At 34.7% G+C, this 19,174-nt stretch overlaps 1 protein-coding gene across 1 annotated transcript; it reads right to left on the bottom strand.

Annotated features, from left to right (window-relative positions):
* Window positions 1-1,068: 1,068 nt before the first annotated feature.
* arap1a (ArfGAP with RhoGAP domain, ankyrin repeat and PH domain 1a) lies at window positions 1,069-18,926 on the bottom strand. The gene is made up of 29 exons (XM_067407236.1): window positions 18,850-18,926; window positions 17,717-17,752; window positions 14,977-15,062; window positions 14,738-14,839; window positions 14,568-14,637; window positions 13,745-13,865; window positions 13,428-13,624; window positions 13,233-13,342; window positions 12,506-12,705; window positions 12,323-12,408; window positions 12,013-12,195; window positions 11,742-11,916; window positions 11,514-11,621; window positions 11,028-11,163; window positions 10,835-10,937; window positions 9,328-9,502; window positions 9,028-9,237; window positions 6,838-7,053; window positions 6,625-6,730; window positions 6,256-6,403; window positions 5,407-5,475; window positions 5,151-5,234; window positions 4,944-5,061; window positions 4,339-4,452; window positions 3,676-3,806; window positions 3,443-3,525; window positions 2,949-2,984; window positions 1,408-1,471; window positions 1,069-1,271 (listed from the first exon to the last, which is right to left on the bottom strand). Exons 2-29 carry the CDS (start codon window positions 17,726-17,728, stop codon window positions 1,242-1,244), a joined length of 3,273 nt encoding a protein of 1,090 aa, XP_067263337.1. The 5' UTR covers window positions 17,729-17,752; window positions 18,850-18,926; the 3' UTR covers window positions 1,069-1,241.
* Window positions 18,927-19,174: the final 248 nt, after the last annotated feature.

Below are 19,174 nucleotides of genomic sequence, written 5' to 3'. Positions count from 1 at the left end.
GTTGAATCAAACCGCATTACTGAAGACTGCTGTTAATAGTCTGTTATCTGTGTGAACTTGTAAATTGTGTACTCTGAGTAAAAAAAAAAAACCCCACAAAATACTAATATGAAAATTTAAATCTAAATTTAAAAAGACTTTACTCCAGATATGCTTTAGTTTATGATCAAAAATCCAAAAGCAAATTATAAAAAAATAATTAATACCCAGTTAGCGAGAACCCAGTCAACCCATATAGGTTCTGTGTCTCTATTACTGAATTTCAGATACTGGAACAAATATTCACATGCATATCAAGGAAGTAGGAGCAAGTTGCTGGTGACAGAAGGTGAGCACACCAACTTCAGCTGTACTTTACTGCTGTCCAAAGGCAAAGCACAATAACTAGGCTTAGTGACATCTGTTCTGTCTTATGACAAAGTCTCCTGGTTTTGCCCTACTTCAGAAAAACAAGTCAGACAGGACTTGTTTGTTGTTCTTCCATTGTTTAAATTGTGTGAATTTAAGCTTCCATGGATCGGACTTGTTTGGTCAGCACATCTCACAGTTGCTCGATTAGATTGAGATCTGGGGAATTTGGAGACCAATTCAACACCTCAGACTCCTTAGACAAAATGTTCAGGTGCCGTGATGAAGAGATATTCAGTGTTATTCACTTGTCAATGGTCATAATGTTATGCCTGACTGGTGTATATGCTAAGTTTAAATGCAATGTCTTTCAGATAAAGTTCATGGCAAATGTATAAATATTGCCTACACACAGGTTTTAGCACCTTGTTTTCAAAATGGTCAAAACACTTCCTCTCAAAACTGTCAAGGAAAGATTTTAGGATGACAGGTTTCTCAGAAATGGGCAAGCTTAAAGGTATAGTTCCCCCAAAACTGAAAATTCTGTCATCGTTTACTCATCTTCATGTTGCTACAAACCCATAGGACTTTTTTCAAAATATTTTTAATATTCTTTGAATCCACACTGGCATTTTAAAAAAAAACATTATGTACTTAACTGAGCATACATAACATTCAGATTTGAGGTACAGTATACTTTGTCAAAACTGATGCCAAAATACAAGAATCAAAGATACAGGAATTTTTATCATAATAGTAATTCAGAATCTGAGCTGGGCACTGTCTGTTTAGAAACACTTTTATGTGATGTTTCATTTTCTTTCTTTTCTTTCTTTTTTCTTCCATCAGAATAAATTGCTGTTATCCAACCCATCTGCTTCTTTGAAGTTATTTCACCAGGAGGGCCAGATGTCACCATTGTACTATGAATAAGAAATGAAAAACCTTTTAGTTGGTTCAATAAAAATTAGTTACCTTTTTAAATGTTTATTGTTCTGCATATTTTATAAGTATATTAAACTAGAAACCAAATAAGACTTTGTGTGCCAGAGGTTATACCTGGATGCTGTAAAATGTGGCTGTCCATTCAGTCAACTCATCCTCATTCTCACAGCACAGATACCTTAAAGAAAAAGAGACAAGGTGAGCAGGGACATGGGGATGTGGTAGAATTTAAATGTTCAAGGATGTAGCCAACTAGTAAAATAAATACTAACTGGTCAACTAGTAAATCATTGTCTATGGTAACAAAATAAGTCAGAACAAGGATGTCCAATAAAATTAATAGTTATTGCAAACTATATGCAAAACTATATATTATATATGAGATGCTCTTACTGAGAATGAGTACATTGTTACAAGGCTGTATGCATGTCACATTGGGGGAAACAAACCACAACTATACTGGTCCTATTAATGGCATTAAAGAGATTTAGAAGAAGAAGAAAAACTTTTTTTAACTAAGTAATGCATTTTAACTATTTGCAAATAATATTTTTACTGAATGACTTTTATGTATGCATGTTCATTAAATTCATTCACAATATGAAGACATTTACACTTAAAGGGATAGTTCACCCAAAAATGAAAATTATGTCTTTTATTACTTACCCTCATGTCGTTCCACACCCACAAGATTACAAATTAAGATATTTTTGATGAAATCCGATAGCTCAGTGAGGCCTCAATTTCCAGCAAGATAATTAACACTTTCAAATGCCCAGAAAAGTACTAAAACATATTTAAAACAGTTCATGTGACTCCAGTGGTTCAACCTTAATATAATAAAGCAACGAGAATACTTTTTGTGTGCCGAAATAACTAAATAATGACTTTTCAAGAATATCTAGTGATGGCCAAATTCAAAATTGCTTCGAAGCTTTACGAATCTTTTGTTTCTAATCAATGTTTCAGAACGCTTAAGTCACGTACTTTCAGCAGTTTGACACGTAATCCGAACCGCTGATTCGAAGCCTCACCGAGCCATCTGATTTCATCAAAAATATCTTAATTTGTGTTCTGAAGATGAACGAAGGTCTTACGGTGTAGAACAACATGAGGGTGAATAATAAATGTTATTATTTTCATTTTCTGGGTGAACTAACCTTTTAATTTTCTAATACTGCTAACACTTCCTAAAACTATCATAAAAAATTTGTGGGAAAAAAGTTCAGCTACTATTTTTATCTTTCCTCAGACTCTTTCAGCTAAAGTGTCACATTGCTACATACATACAGTACATGCTTGGCTTCTGTAGTAGAGTAAAGCCCACCTTCTTTGATTTTACTGTTTATTTGAAACATTTTGACATTATTGACAAGCACTGTTTTATAGAGCGGTGCATAATGAAGTGCAGCAGAGCAGCATCAAAAATTGCGCTTTTAAGAACGAAAAACATCTAATAGAAGATCGTTGCATGTTGCTTGATTTGTCTGCTAAATACTTTAAATGGAAATGTTTGAGGTCCACATGTAACTGAAAGTTTAAGATTGAGGAAGAATATATGTAAATCTGCTATTGATATATTAATGTGGATAATTGATATATTAGTTACAGCCCTGTTTGATGTACATAGGCTCACACTAACCCTACCGACTCACCACTGCTGCTTGTCATGAATCAGCATTAGTCCCCATCTGTAAAGAAAAGAAAAGAAATTACTGCACACCACAAATTGCAGCTCAGTAAATTGTTAAAGGTATAGAGATATTCCTTTAATATAGTTATACAGCAGGGATGCAAACTCATGAGGGCAGATTCATGTTTATGTGTACTGTATATAGTATTATGTAATGATATGTGGAAAAAATAACTAGTATACTTATTGAGAAAAAATAAGCTGAATTTGAAATAGCAAACTACTCTTTTACTATATCTTTACATAGCAGAAACAGAAAGTGTAGTATGCTAGATGCAGATATGCAATTTGTCTGCTGTTGTGTGGTTGGAAACAATTACTGTCGGCCATGACCAATGTCAAGAATGTGTTCAAATGTAACCATTTTTCTGCCATTTGCATCTCTTATATTCATCTGCTTATAAGTGAGATAAGCTCTGGAGTAGATGTTGTGTTTAGGGGCTCTGGGTTCATTACGGGGTGGGTGGATGCAGTTTGCTCCGGCAACCATGATAGATCTTGAGCTCTTTGGCAGGATATTCCCTCTCGCACTGAGAACCCTGAAAGAACAGAAAGATTTTTTCATTCTCTTTGGTTTTTCACTCATACAGTCTGCCACTATGTTGCTTTAGATATGTTTATGAATGTATTACGCTTGTTCATACTTTATGGTTATACACCAGCTGCATTGTTTACACTTTTACACGCACCTGTAGTTCCTTGTACAGTCTGAAAGTTTTGCCAGAAAGCTCACAATGACGAAGTTGGAAGTTTCTGCTGCTTTCGCTTTTAAGCTCACAAACACGCAATGGCCCATCTTTACACAAATTCACCTTATTCTCTGCACACACACAAATTAGCAAACAACTATTGCACTGCTCCTAAAACAACAACCAATGTTAATGCACTAGGCTAGTAGTATGTAGGATGTAGTTTGTTGTAGTTGTTCATTCACTTTTGATGTGCATTCTTCATTGCACCATATTATGTACACTACACCACCAGTCAAAAGTTAGGACACACTTCATTTGGAGTGTAGATAAAAATGTTTCTTGTGACCTTTTTAATGTTTTTGAGCAAAATGTGTATGGCTAAATATATGAAGGTTTTGTAGACAGAAACATTTAGCCAAAATTAAAATGTATAATTAAAAAGCACCCTAGAACCTACAATTTCGGATAGTTTTCATTTATTTAATATTTCTGAATGCAAAAAGATACATTACCATTGCAAACGAGTATTTAAATGTGTATTTTTCAATATTTCTGGAATATCTTGTGATGTATCACACTGAATTTATTCACCCTTCTTATCATCTATGATGAATAAAAATGATTGTCAAAGACACATTGGTGTTTGTGTGACAGACATACCCAGGTACCTCATGATGCCAAGAATGTAGTGATTCCTCTTGATCAGCAGGTGGCAGTGACAACTAAGAGAGAAATAGAGTGGCAGCACTCTTTCCTGGTAATGCAGTGTTCTCTCTATTATAAAATAAAGTAAAGCCCCACTCATCAAAATACAATAAATACATTCAACCCACTGAATTTCTTAATCATCAAACAGTCACAAAGTCAAGTTACCACTTTCAGAGTCATGTTCAAAAGAGAAAGCACAGTTTTGGTACTACAGAATATTAGATATTAGATAAATTAAACAACAGCTATGTTGTAAAAATGCACTTTTAATTTAAGCCAAGAATGTTGTCATTGTTCCCTATTGCACTGGACCAAAAGATGACAATTGTTTTTGGTTTATCTAGATTCATTTAGGTGTCATATTTGTATTTGACATTAGTAATTGTTGCCTCTTAACATAGAACTAAAGCAGTGTCAATACAGGTAAAGCAAATCATGATGAAACTAAATGACTGACTCAATCAGAAAAACAACTAAAATATTAAAAAACAGAAAGGTCATTCCTATTTTCATGTGTTATTTATCGGTGCCACTTCCAGAATAGGACCAAATCTCACCCATGTCCTCTTTCTCTAGAATCTCATAGCAGCTCCAGAACTCATCATTGGCTTTCTGAATTCCTTTTTGCTCCAGAACAACAGAAACCAACTTGAATGCCGTCATATCCGCTGGAACCTATACAGTACACACAAAGAAAACTTTGATGTAGTCCACACATATAAAGTACTTAAGTCCATACATTTCAGTTAAGATTATGTGTCCACCTGAACGAGCACCGCTGCACCTTCCTCCTTCTTCTCCAAGTAGACAGCACAAATGGTGCTGGATGCAGTTCGATTTAAGGACTTCTGAAATATAATCAATTAGGCAATTAACGTCAAAGATCTCCTAAATACAATAATTCAAATAATGTTAAATAATTCAAATCAACATGAGAAGGTATTTACGCAGATAACTCATTACTAACAGCATATTCCCTTAACATAATATTGTAAATGCTGATGTCCTGTGAATTCTGACCTGGGACTTGTGTTTATTCAGGATGTCAGACGTCATGTTTAGCTGCCTCTGAAGGTCAGACTCTGAGACCTGCGACAGAAGCTTCATTTCAGTCATCATTCTTCAGTTTATTAACAGCATATTCTAAATACTTTTAATTAATATTTAATTAATAGGTGCATCAGTTAATACAATTAAAGCCACACAGTAACTTTTAAAAAATAAAACTGCACACATCTTTTGAAAGAAGATTGTTTTGGTTGTATTTCGGTTGTGATCTGAGGCATCGCTGTACACTTATACAGGACATCATATCAGAATGGATGGAAAAATAAATCATGTGTTTTTTGTTTGTTTTTATAATGGGTGATTTATTGGAGGTTTGCTGTTTTCAGTGACACATGGTCGAATTTTCTTGTTTGTTGTTTTTATTATTATTATTAATATTAAAGAACTTGTAAACAAAAAAAGGCACCAAAGACAAAAGCTCCCAATATAAAGGGGGGAAAAGACATTCACACAACACTAAATACAGACTCATAGTATGTGACGATACATTACCTTTTACATTTTTCTCAACTTTAAGAGACTTCATTAAAAGAAGAAAAGTTTTTTATAAACCATATAGGTATGATGCGACATGCATGGATGAATGACATACTGCATGTATGCAATTTCGCGCAAAATCTGTCCCAACAACCCTAAAATTTAAATCATTATTTAAATTTTAAATGATTTAATTAATGATATATTGGGGTAAATACAATATTTTGTTTTTTTATTATTATTATAAAAAAAGTTACAATGTAGCATCAAACAATCAATGTAACTAACTAATATCATTAGTACCAACATTAAAAACAGACTCACGTTAAAAATGCTGCAGTAGTTTTGGATCAGTTCCTCCACCACCTGAGATGCTGTTGCATCTGTTCCATCTGTCTGAAAAAGCGTTGGACCGAATACGATGCCAAGGTTTCGTAAGGTCATCTGATTCTCTTCAGACAGGTGCTGAACACTGACAAAGCAGAAATTTCAGGTCAAGTTTTTTGATGTACTACTAACAATAACTACATACTCATGATCAATTCAAATCAACTAGTAAAGTCACAAAATTAAATACTCCTATCTAGTCTTAGGGATAAAGCTTATCAGAAAGAAAACTATTGTTTTATAGTGATTTGGTTAGTACTTTGTAGCTTTTAGACAGCCGAGCAGGTCACATGTCCTATAACATACCAAACCAGATGGTGTATGAGGACTCTGAGTGTTTCTCTGTTAACATCTGGGAGGTTTGAGAGGAGAATCTGGTATCTATGAATCTTCTCACTTCTGTCCTCCAGACCTGCAGAGTGTTAAATAAAAAGTACTTGCTTACAGTAGTGTTGGGCTACACCCACTTTCTGAGCAGTATTAAACATCTCATCTTACATTACTCCAATTTGAATTCACCTGCAGCTCTAAGCCAGCTGTCGTTGTTCTCTTGTCCATTAAACACTCCGTCTTTGACCTCTCTGAGAAATCGTTTTAGTGTGTTAGCCACATCATCCACAGAATACTCAGACTCACACCACGTTACACTTCGTGCATCGCTCTGAAACCTCTCTTGCAGTTTGGTCACATGAGAATTAATGCCACTCTTTCGGTAGATTCCTGATGACAACAGTCCTGAAAAAAATAAATGTGACATTATGATTGTGTTTTGCATATGGGTCAAAGACATGACATGCATATTTTTGTGTCTGCATTATTTCCTTTTTAAAAAAAAATGGTAAATTCATGACACATATGACTTTATTCTATAAAACCTATTTAGTTTTTAATACATTTAAATAATTCATATTATTTTATGTTTTGTTAACTAAAACCCCAAAATGTCCGATAGTGTAACTATCTGAACAAATGAACAGACTAAGAAAACTATTTAAAACGGTGTCTTAATAATAGAAAATTATAAACTAAATACTATGACATTATTTTAGGTTTGAAAACTTTCATATGAACAAATCTTATAAATATAAGTAGCTTTAACACTCTTGAGATCATTGAAAACTTTTGTCCAGCAATTTGTATATTTTCAAATGTTAGGGTGGCACAACTGCAAACGTGGCTTTTATTATGAATTGACAACAGTAAACATGATAATGTATCATCTAGAGTACCCTAATTGATCCTTGTGGCAGAGTAAAAAGGTTTGTATGCTAATTTCAAGTATGGGTAGGTTGGTACACTTTCCATGTCAGGTGGTACAACTACAGTATATACATTCAACTATTTGGTTGTAACGCCTGACATAAAAACAGTCAAAAAATTTTTTAAACACTTTAAAATGTTATTTAACAACTTGTTTAAAAACATTGTTCATGACTTATGACTTGACATTTGATATTCAATAGTATTATTGACATTTATTCAACAGTGTTTCTGATCTGCCTGCATTGACACTATTATTTAAGAGCTGCTGTCTAGCCAAATTATGTACCAGTTATCAATGTAAAGCTGCTTTGACACAATCTGCATTGTAAAAAGCGCTATATAAATAAAGGTGACTTGACTTGACTCAAAAATATGCATTACATCAGTTTTTTTTTTGAAAATCTTGGCCTTTATTTTAGAAATTTCTAATTACCTACTTTTAGGACTGTGATTTACTTGGTGGCAGCATGAAGAAAAATAATTCTATCTAGTTGAGTATGCTATAAGTAAACAATAAGGTACAAGAGGCTGTATCGTGAATAAGTCACGGCTGTGTTAGGCACGACGCAAAGCGGTTACCACACCATACAAATATTAAAGCCAAACATATGTATCAATGCAACTTTCATGAAGTAAACTTTCACTAAAGCATTCCCTCCGCTGGAAAAAAATAGTCCCTGACTGAGAACAGCAACAGAAGTTACATTATTACACCATTAGGTGGCAGCAAAGACTGTCTTTATGAGTGTGTCAGTCAGTAGCGAAAACTTTTACATTGAAAAGACTGAATTGTTGTGAACACGGAACAAGACGCAACTGACAAAATATGATTTGACTAGTGCTGTCATTCATGGGAAAACGCCTTAACTGTTAAAAGGACAGGATAATACATCGGACATTTAAACAGATTTTTTATTATGAACATAGGACTGACCGAAGGAAAATGCTAAATCTGAATGCAGGTAATAAAATCACTCACTCCATCTTTTTCTCACAATGCTCTTCTACATAATACAGTAAGCTCTTTTTTACATTCATGTGCCCTTGTAATCATTAATTAAAATCACTTTCCCTCCCTCTTGCAAACGTCTTCTCTTCTCTGATGACGTTTTGTCAACCTGTCACTCACATGAGATCACAGATACCACATACCACAATAATTGTCCAATAGACAAAATCAAGTCCTGCCCTACATTTTTTCTTGTAGGGCAGGACTACAAGAAATATAGATATACAACACACAAATATACATCATAATAGGGAAAGAATAGACTAGCGCAACTTTCACTCAAATAACACCTCCATAGCAACAACAACAGCAGCGTAGCATTGTGGCTCTCTCAGTTTTACTTTATAAAAAGTAAAAATTTAGTTCAACTGTAATTTTACATTTCTATAACAGAATGTTTGTGCTTTCTTCTAAAATGTGAATGTGTGTTTATATACCATAACATGTTACATAGTCCAGGCAGCGGTCAATAGTCACGGGGACACCCAGGTCAGTGAGCTGCTGCTGGGATAATGGCTGATCTCCAGCACCAGATTTCTGCTGAATGTAGGTCTGCCAGCCCACAAAATGAGGCCTGCGGTCAGCCAGCAAATGCAGGGGTCCACCCCGCCACACCAGCACCATAGAGCCAGAACTGTCACAGAGAGCTACGTACACACACGCATAACATATAGGAAATAAACATTTTCATATTGTCTCAGATCGGCACATGATTGTGTGGGTGTGCTGTAACTCACTGAGTGTGAGCAGCTTGCGCAGGTCGATTGTTTGTACGTTGTCTTTCAGTAAAACTTGCAGTTTGAAACCGCTGAGGCAAAACCAACCAATGCCATTGCTGCCCTCGGTGCAGCGCAGACGACCCAGACGATCACAGTTTCCACACACATCAAACAGTGCAGGAGGCAGCATAGCCTAAATGAGAAAGGAAGTGGGTCAGTTTATTTGTTTCCTATGCCAATATATTAGAATAAAAGAGAAATATTTTATTTCATGATGATATTTGCATATAAAGCAGCTTTATAGAACAATGCAAGGAAAACTGTAAGGAAGTAGAGATGAACATTTAGAAAGGCTGCATTTATTTGATAAAAATACAGTAAAAACAGTAATATTGTGAAATATTCCAAATTAAAATGACTTTGGATTATTATTGGATTATTGTTTGGATTATTATTTAATATTCCAAATTAAAATGATTTTGGATTATTATAACTTTATTATTATTAAGGGATTAGTTCACTTTCAAATTAAAATTTTCTGATAATTTACTCACCCCCATGTCATCCAAGATGTCCATGTCCTTCTTTCTTCTATTGAAAAGAAATTAAGGTTTTTGATGAAAACATTCCAGGATTTTTCTTCATATAGTAGACTTTAGTGGACCCCAAACGGTTGAAGGTCAAAATTTTACAGTTTACAGCAATTCCAGATGAGAAATAAGGGTCTTATCTAGAGAAACCATCTCTCATTTTCTAAAAAAAAAAAAAAATTAAAAATTATATACGTTTTAACCATAGATGCCAGTCTTGAACTAGCTCTCTTCTTCTTCTTCTCTATTAGAATTCCAGCACTGTAGACACTGCTAAGTGTATTACTGCCCTCCTCAGGTCAAAGTTTGAACTCAATTGTCATATACAATATACTAGTGTAAGTATATAACAATTAGTTCAAACCTGAGGAGGGCAGTAATACACTTAGCAGTTTCTACACTGCTGGAATTCTAATAGAGAAGAAGAAGAGAGCTAGTTCAAGATGAGCATTTATGATTAAAACGTATATATTTTTTTATTTTATTTAGAAAATGAGCGATGGTTTTTCTAGATAAGACCCTTATTTCTCGTCTGGGATTGTGTGGAACGTTTTGAAGCTGCAATGAAACTGTAATTTTGACCTTCAATCGTTTGGGGTCCATTAAAGTCCACTATATGGAGAAAAATCCTGGAATGTTTTCATCACAAACCTTCATTTCTTTTCGACTGAAGAAAGAAGGACATGGACATCTTGGATGACATGGGGGTGAGTAAATTATCAGGAAATTTTGATTAGAAAGTGAACTAATCCTTTAATGTTGAAAACAGTTGTGCTGCTTAATATTTTTGTGTAAACTGTGAAATCTTTATAACATTATAAATGTCTTTACGGCTTAATGTTAACTCTACAGCTCTTGTTTGACCTCACAATATGGTATCTTCAAAACAAACTATGGTAAAAAAGAAAAGAAAAAAGAAAAAAAAAGTTGATCACCATGGCAATAGCCCGAATCCAGTTCTTGGCATTGCTGCCATCATCGGTTCCAAACAGGTAGACTCTCCCCTCCTCAGAGTACAGCTCAAAGGTGTGCTCATAGCTGCCAGCCAAACAGAGATGACATGGTAAATATGGTGATTCATGTGGTAAATGTAAACTCAATTAAGGTTGAAGGTGAGGGTTTTATTACCCATGTTTCCCTGGGCTGTTGACAGAGAGGCAGATGATTTCACTGATCTTCATGCCACCACACTTGTTGTGGCTCTGTTCATTCTTAAAGTAGCTAAACATTCCATCACCAAGACAGCACCAGCGCTGAGAGAAATCTACACACACACACACACACACACACACACACACACACACACACACACACACACACACACACACACACACACACACACACACACACACACACACACACACTCGCCATGAAAACTTGTAGATTTCTAAAGCCTACAGTAGGCCATTACATTTGAAAATGTCCTAATATGGACCTTTATAAAGTAATTATAAATGTTAATTCAAGACTTTTCATGATATGAAAGACTAATTTTAGTTTAATTTTGGAAGTCCAGCACATCCTCACAAACACACAAGGCTATCATTGAGATTTATTGGCCAGTCATCATACAGCAATTTATTAAACCTATAAATCTACTAGTGCTCCACACACCTGCTTTGGTTTTGTGGTCTGTGATTGCCCGAGCTGATGAGGCGGTCTTAAAAAGGTTGCCAGAATGGGATCGAATGGACAAATCTTTAACCACTGGAGTAAAAGTCTCTGATGAAGAACAAAACAAGATGAGTTTCGCCAAAAAAGCTGAACCCATGAAACTTCTGAACCTGTGTATCTAAACACATGTACACTGGGGTTTTGTATGTTTTGTGTGTATTTGTGCACCTGAGTTCAAGTTCTGCATAAGTAGCTCCGCTTGTACTGTTTGGCCACAGTGTTTGGCCAGAGACAGTGGAGAAGGGAATTGTGGGATACCAGTGTGGCAGTTGATATCCGCCCCACAATTCAACAGCGAGAGAGTCTCCAACAAATCAGCAAATTGCACCGCTGAACACAGAGCCTAAGAAACCCAGAAAAACCAGACATAAGAGAGGAGAACATTCATTTGATGGGCATTTAGTGCCATTTATTTGGCATTTTAATCAAATTGACTAACTTTGTTGAGCGCCTCCTGTTGGCCAAAGAGTATGTGGTATTTGCGATATTTTCCATCCTTGTATTTTGCTGTGATGTGTTGAAGACGTTGCTCGCTGTTAGCGTTCACACAGAGACTTTCACTCGGGGGAATATTCGCTCCCCAGAACTGATTTGCTTTGCCGTTACCCAGCAGCAGAAAAACCTGATAATGAAAAATGAGATCATCAGACATCATACAGAATGAGAAAGGTGCAACTGCTAAAGCATGAATATATCTCTCAGATGTAACTGAGGCAGCATATAGACAGGATGCATCACATCCATTGTACCCTGATGAGGTCATCAGTCCACACTCGTTCATCCAGCTTCAGACTGCGAACCTTTGACACGTTCTGGCCCAGGCTTCTGTGCACACCTGTTATCACACAAATGTGTACACATTTATGAGCAGACATGAACAGTACATACAGCTGCTGTCATTTGTTAATTTTTGTGTAAGTGTTTGTGTATACCTGCACATTTTTCACACAGCAGAACACACAGGTTGATTGACGCCCACTCCGGCATCGAAGAGCTGCAGTCCGCACAAGAACGGTTTGCTGGCACGCGCCAAATACTCTCACATACTCCATCACATGACAGAGAGCGACTCACACATTCATTAAGTAACTCACACCATTTCACCTTCTCAGTCTCTGAATTCACCACAAAACTACAAACAGAGAGAAAGAAGCAAATTAAATTAAAGCAGTTTTTAATTGATGTAGTGAGCTCACAGTTGTATCACTCTGTTTTGCTTAATCAAGAAAAAACACTGATTAAAGTTATGTAAAATGCCATCCTTGAAGCCTTGATGGCCCTTCATATGTAAAGCACATTGTTTGTGACATTCATAGTTCTGTGAATTTGTTTGAAGAAAACTATGACAGTGCATTGTTCCTCTCAAAATAAAACTATGTTCTCTGAATGGTACACACTAAAAAAACAACAATATTCCTTATCAGTGTTCCAGTAAAAATCCTTAAAACCAGTTTTCCTTGTTACACTGGCTGTTTCATGTATAAATCTCACAAAACCAATAATGAAATAAAAATGTGGTCCGGGGGGGAAGGGGTGTGTGGGGTTGTGGGGTCCCATCCGTGGCGCCAGGCCTGACACAAATATTTTTTGAAAAAACTTGAAACTTGAAAATATAAAAATAATTTATGTGCGCAAAAAGTGAAAAATTGCAGTGTTTACCTGAACGTTCTGTATGGAGTGGTGAGCGTGAAAGAGCGCTTGTTTTCTCCATCTCTCACACTGGCCATTCGCATGTCTATGTCAGTGATGCCTACACCCTGAAAATATTCCTATATACAAAACACACACAACTAATCTATCAAATAAACCCAACAAAACATTTAGAAAGACAATTATTCACATTCAGATTCACACCTCGTGGCTCCTGAAGAGGAACAGTTTGTCCCTGCTGATAAGTGTGTAGACTTTGTTGCGTGGCGACAACATCTCCAGGTAGCCCTCGAAAATACTATTCACACTTCCGTTCTTAAAGAACAGATTCCGGGGCTCCAGACTATTTTTGCGATCACTCAGAATCTTTTCAATGCAACACACCCAGTCATTTCTTTCCTCTGTGAAAATACACACGCAATATAAAATGTGTGAAAGTCATTCACAGCCTGAATGTAAAAACAAAGATGTGTTAGAGATATTCTGCAAGGTGTTCAGGAGAAAACACTGAAAATACGCACGAGTGCTTTCTGCTCGAAACAGGAAAGTTCGACTCTGATTGTGGAGCTCAAATCGCAAATCTCCCACACTGACCACCTTATCGACAGATACCAGAGACACCATCCTTTTAGAGTACACCTCCTGTCACACACAGAGAGAGAGAGATTCTTTTGTACATTCTAATGTGGTGGTAATCAGTTTGTTTTTGTTTTTTTATTTTAGTTTATAGTGTTTTTTTTTGTTTGTTTTTTTTTTTAGTTAAACAAAACAGTGTAATTTTAAGATTGGCCATTTAATGGTTATATGAAAATAATTACCAGATAATCAGTATTATCTCCTTCATTTTTTTTTTCATTTTTACAGTCTCACTTTGAACACTGTAAGTGCTAAGGTTTCTAAAAACATCAGAAAAATGAATGGACTTTCTAAATTCTAAAAATCTAGATTTAATCTTTATGACCAAAACCAAAAGGCAGGTATACATTCCAGCTTTCATACCCTCTTGTTTTTAGTGTGTCATCATTTAGTAATGATCATCATCCCCTCTCTCCATTCCAATCATTTCTTGGGTTATTAAGTTTTTACAGTAAATACATAACTTCCTTAATGTAAATAAAACAAGGCAGGACATTTTATAGTCGTTCTAGAAGAAAAGCAAAGTATGTGATGAACAAGTAAATCTATATATTTAATCTGAATGGAAGGATCTTATTGTTCTTAAAGTTCCTTCTTGATTTCCAGGAGGATATGGTTAAGTATTTACTCACAAGATTACAAAATGGATGTATTGATAGAGAAAAAACTGACTGACTGATTTTACAAGGTAAAATTCATTTATTTTACCTTGACAGATTGAAAATATCTAATATATTCTGAATCCAGCTGCACCCATCGACGCTGGTAAATCTTGCCACTGGAATTACAAACACAATTAAAAGACACTTTAATTAATATAGCAATTTTAAATATAAATAAAACCATAGGATTTCAGAAAAGAGAGTCTCCATTCTTACCCTTTCGGAGGAGTTTTCTCCAGCCAGCCAGCTTTAACAATCTGATGGAACTCCTCTGAGAAATCAGGAAACTCTGTACATTGGATATCAATACTGTCCTCACTAACATAAACAAACACTGTATTAATACAACAGAATAATTCTAATTTTCCTTACACTGAAGCCTCACGTAAACACACAACACAAAATAACATTATCCACATAATTATTTATTTATTTTTTGCGCTTCATGCACACACCGTTCTCTCTGAATGATTGTCTCTTTTTTATATTCTTCGACTTTCAGGTTGTTGAAACACTTCTGCATATCTCGCAATAGATCCTCCTGCGGAAGACAAACAACTGTTGTTGAAAATGATAAATGAATACCCCATTGTTTAAAAGTTTGGGGTCAGTAAGAATAGGAAAATACTTTTATTCATTAAGGGGGCATTAAATTGATTTACATTTAAATCAAAAGTGTCATCAAAAGTGACATGAAAGACTTTAATAATGTTACAAAAAAATTCTATTTCAAATTAATGCTGTTATTTTAATGTTTTATTCATCAAGGAATCCTGAGAAAAAATGTATCACGGTTTCCACAAAAATATTAAGCAAAACAGCATATTTAGTTAGTTAGCTAGACACTTTATAATCCACAAGTGGAAATTTGTCTTTGGCTTTACCACAAAAATACATTCAATATCATCACACAAATCACATAAAAGACAACAAGTAACACAATCACCCCTCACACTCAGATCCCAGTATTTAAAATTCTAATGGCAGTTGGCACAAATGACATTTGATACATCCTTTTCCTTGCTTGAGGTTGCCTAAAACATCTTTTTAATGGTAAAAGCTGAAATGTAATATTCAAGAGATGAGAACAATCCTCAATTATAACCTGTGCTTTTTGTTTGACTCTTGTTTGATAGATTTCATTCAATTGTCTTTGTGGTTGTCCTACAATTGCACAAGCAAGTTTAAGTTTTTGCTTTTCTTTAACTGGCAATTATGGAAGGCCGTTTCAGCATAAAAACGTTCCAGCGTTACTCGTCGTAATTATATTTTTACTAGTAACAATTAAATTAAAGAGCTCTATAATTTAATTTGTACTAGTAACAATTACAATTATAGAGCTCTCTAATTGAATTCTTACTAGTAACAATTGAATTACAGAGCTCTCTAATTGTTTTATTACTAGTAAAAATACACATTAAAGATATGTGTAATTGCAGAGCTCTATAATTGAATTAGAGAGCTCTGTAATTCAATTGTTACTAGTAAGAATTCAATTAGAGAGCTCTATAATTGTTATTGTTACTAGTAAAAACCAAATTAGAGAGCTCTACAATCATAATTGTTACTAAAAAATGAATTATAGAGCTCAATAATTGTAATTGTTACTAGTAAAAATTAAATTATAGAGCTCTTTAATTTAATTGTTACTAGTAAAAATATAATTACGACGAGTAACGCTGGAACGTTTTTATGCTGAAACAGCCTTCCATAGGCAATAGTCCATATCACATAGTCATATTAAAACATATAACACTCTCAACAAGATTCTTATAAACCATCTCTAAAATATGTTGACTCACACCAGAATGTTGTAACCTCCTAATAAGATATAATCTCTGCATTGCTTTTTTTAAAAACATACTCAACATTTCCAGCAAATGTCAATTTACTATCAACAAATGTTCCTAAATATTTAAAACTTCCAACCATCTCTATTTGATATCCATAAGTATCAAAGGTTCTAACCCTTCAATAAAATCTACTTTATTCCTACTAATGATAAATTCCTTGATTTTATTCATATTTATCGCCGTTGAACTCACTTTACACCAGTTCTGAAGCAAATTTATGTAATTATAATACAGCATATCTCACTCTGTTACAGCTTTACTCAACTGGCCAACAAGTGCCATATCGTCCGCGTATTTAAGTTAAAATAAGAATCCTGGATCTTAAATTCATTTGTATACAACGAAAAAAGTAATGGTGATAAAATAGTTCCTTGTGGAACTCCTGTATTTACAATGATTGTCTTTGACACCATATTCTTTGAGGACGATTTAAAAGAAAGCCTTTAATCCACCAAATAAGATCACCATTCACTCCTAAATTAATTAATCTTTGCAAAAGAATATCAATCCGAATCGAATTAAAAGCTGAACTAAAATCTATAAATAAAATCCTAACGTAATTTGTAGTATGCTGAATGTTTGGTACTGGAACAATCTTTGTTTCTTTCCATGAATTTGGAACCACCTTACAATTTAACAAGAGCCAGAACAATCAGGTAAGGACACCAGTTAGTTGAAAAGCACAGTCTTTTAACACACGACCCTTTAGCCCATCTGGGCCAGGTGCTTTATTTGGTTTAATACTAGCAAGAGTTGCTGCTATTTTTATATTCCTTAAGCTTAATAGGCTCATATGCCAGAATATTAAGACATATTCTCTCACATTCGGTAGTGCATTCTCCCCTATCAAACCTAGTAAAGAAAACATTTAAATCTTCTACAGAAAGTGCACCTAGTTTCCTCTTCTCTCTTCCCATAATACTATTAAGCCCTTCTCATTATATTAGAATTATTTCTGAAGGATCATGTAACACTGAAGACTGGAGTAATGATGCTGAAAATTCAGCTTTGCCATCACAGGAATAAATGACATTTTAAAATATATTCAAATACAAAACAGTCATTTTAAATTGCAATATTATTTCACAATATTACTGTATTTTTAAGCAAATACATGCAGTCTTTAAGAGCATAAGACACTTTCTCCAAAAACATTTTTAAAATAATTACCAACCCCAAACTTTTGAACTGTAGTGTATATTCAGCAAGAATTTTGTGCAGTACAGAATAATCATAACTAGAAATTAAGCACATTTCAGCTTGATGACATACAGGCCCAATAGAATGGCTATTTAACAGCTGTCAATTAGACACCATATACACTCACAGACACTAAATTTACCTTTAATGCCATGTTCTGGGATTGTGGTGTGTGTACCTGTGAAGGACACAGAACACATGAATAAATTAATTATTGAAATGAGTCAATAAACCAATAAAACCAATAAAGAACAATTGAACATTTTTTCCTGGCACAGTTTCTTGAGTCTTGACATTTCCTAATTTGAAATTTGTTAATGAAAAATAAAATATATAATTAAGGGTCTCTAAAACAAAGCTGTCTGGATGTCTTCATTATATTATTAATAATTATTTTTATCATTAGTTTTGAGTCGTAATAAGGAAAATGTTCGACCCCCTTTACACAAATGAAAAAAAAAACAACAATCTGGAGAAGGCTTAGCATACAGTATGACCTATAGCCAATCATATGATCCTATCAACCCTGATGTAAGGCTATGACCCTAATTACAGAAATACAAAAACATCTCTTCCGCCTCAACCCAATTTACTGTAACACACACAATGAAGCCACCAAACCTGATGCACAGCATTTCTAAAAGTTCCACGACTCACACATTAAAAAACACACAACCTTTGAAAGATAGTCAGAAGTAACAATAGTAACAATAGTCCGTTCAGTTTACACAATAATGCTCTTCTTCACTGTGGTTAAGTAAGGGAAGTAAGCTCAGATTGGTGTTCTTCATGAAACCAAGATAATAACTAAACCATGTTCTGGCCATACAGCTCGTGTGCTAAATCACACACATTAAAATACACACACACACACACACACACACACACACACACACACACACACACACACACAAATAAACAAAAAATATAAGGACTGTTTACAAAAATGCACACAAAATACACACTCATATTTTGATATGAATATTTTATAGAAATAAAGGCGAGTTTAATATCAGATATTGGTCAAATATCACAACCAGAGTATTTTTTAATTTTATAAATTTAAACTACTGAACTGTTTACTTACGTGTGTTTAAGAAACATTTGATGTAAAACACGCGCACACACACACACACACACACGTATCCAATTTCAAAACAGCACATCTTTAATGTTATATAATCATCCTCATCACTATCATTACTGTTATTGCTCTCTTATATCTGTGCTACAGTTTAGGATGTTAGTAACAGAGAAAAGAAGAGCATAAATTACCTGTGTGCAGCCAAATCTGTGCCAAGCCCAACTGCATTACAAGGCATTTATTATATACGCGCGCACACACAGCTCTGTTTTGAAAGAGGAAGTTGACTCAATGACAGGACCATTCCTGCAATTCCTCAGATAACTATAAAAACTATAATTAATTTCGCTTCAAAATAACTGCTTTCAATCCTGTGTTCAGCTAAAAAAAACATCACCATTTGTTGGCCAAACGTTTTGCTTTTCGAAACTGAAGGAAGCTTATTAATTTTGAATTTCTGAAATTGAATTTTTTTGTAATATTTGAATTAAGGTTCATACATACACGTGGACGTGC

This window comes from Chanodichthys erythropterus, chromosome 13 (assembly GCF_024489055.1).
Source record: "Chanodichthys erythropterus isolate Z2021 chromosome 13, ASM2448905v1, whole genome shotgun sequence".
NCBI classification, from domain to species: domain Eukaryota; kingdom Metazoa; phylum Chordata; class Actinopteri; order Cypriniformes; family Xenocyprididae; genus Chanodichthys; species Chanodichthys erythropterus.
Note: the sequence above shows the minus strand (reverse complement) of the source record. Positions and strands in the feature narration are given on the sequence as shown.

Excerpts from the sequence above, each read along its gene's own strand:
- arap1a (XM_067407236.1), bottom strand. Across the intron at positions 5,235-5,406 it reads TGAATAAACACAAGTCCCAG|AAGTCCTTAAATCGAACTGC; the intron begins GTCAGAATTCAC and ends ATTATATTTCAG. Across the intron at positions 5,062-5,150 it reads GTGCAGCGGTGCTCGTTCAG|GTTCCAGCGGATATGACGGC; the intron begins GTGGACACATAA and ends TGTACTGTATAG.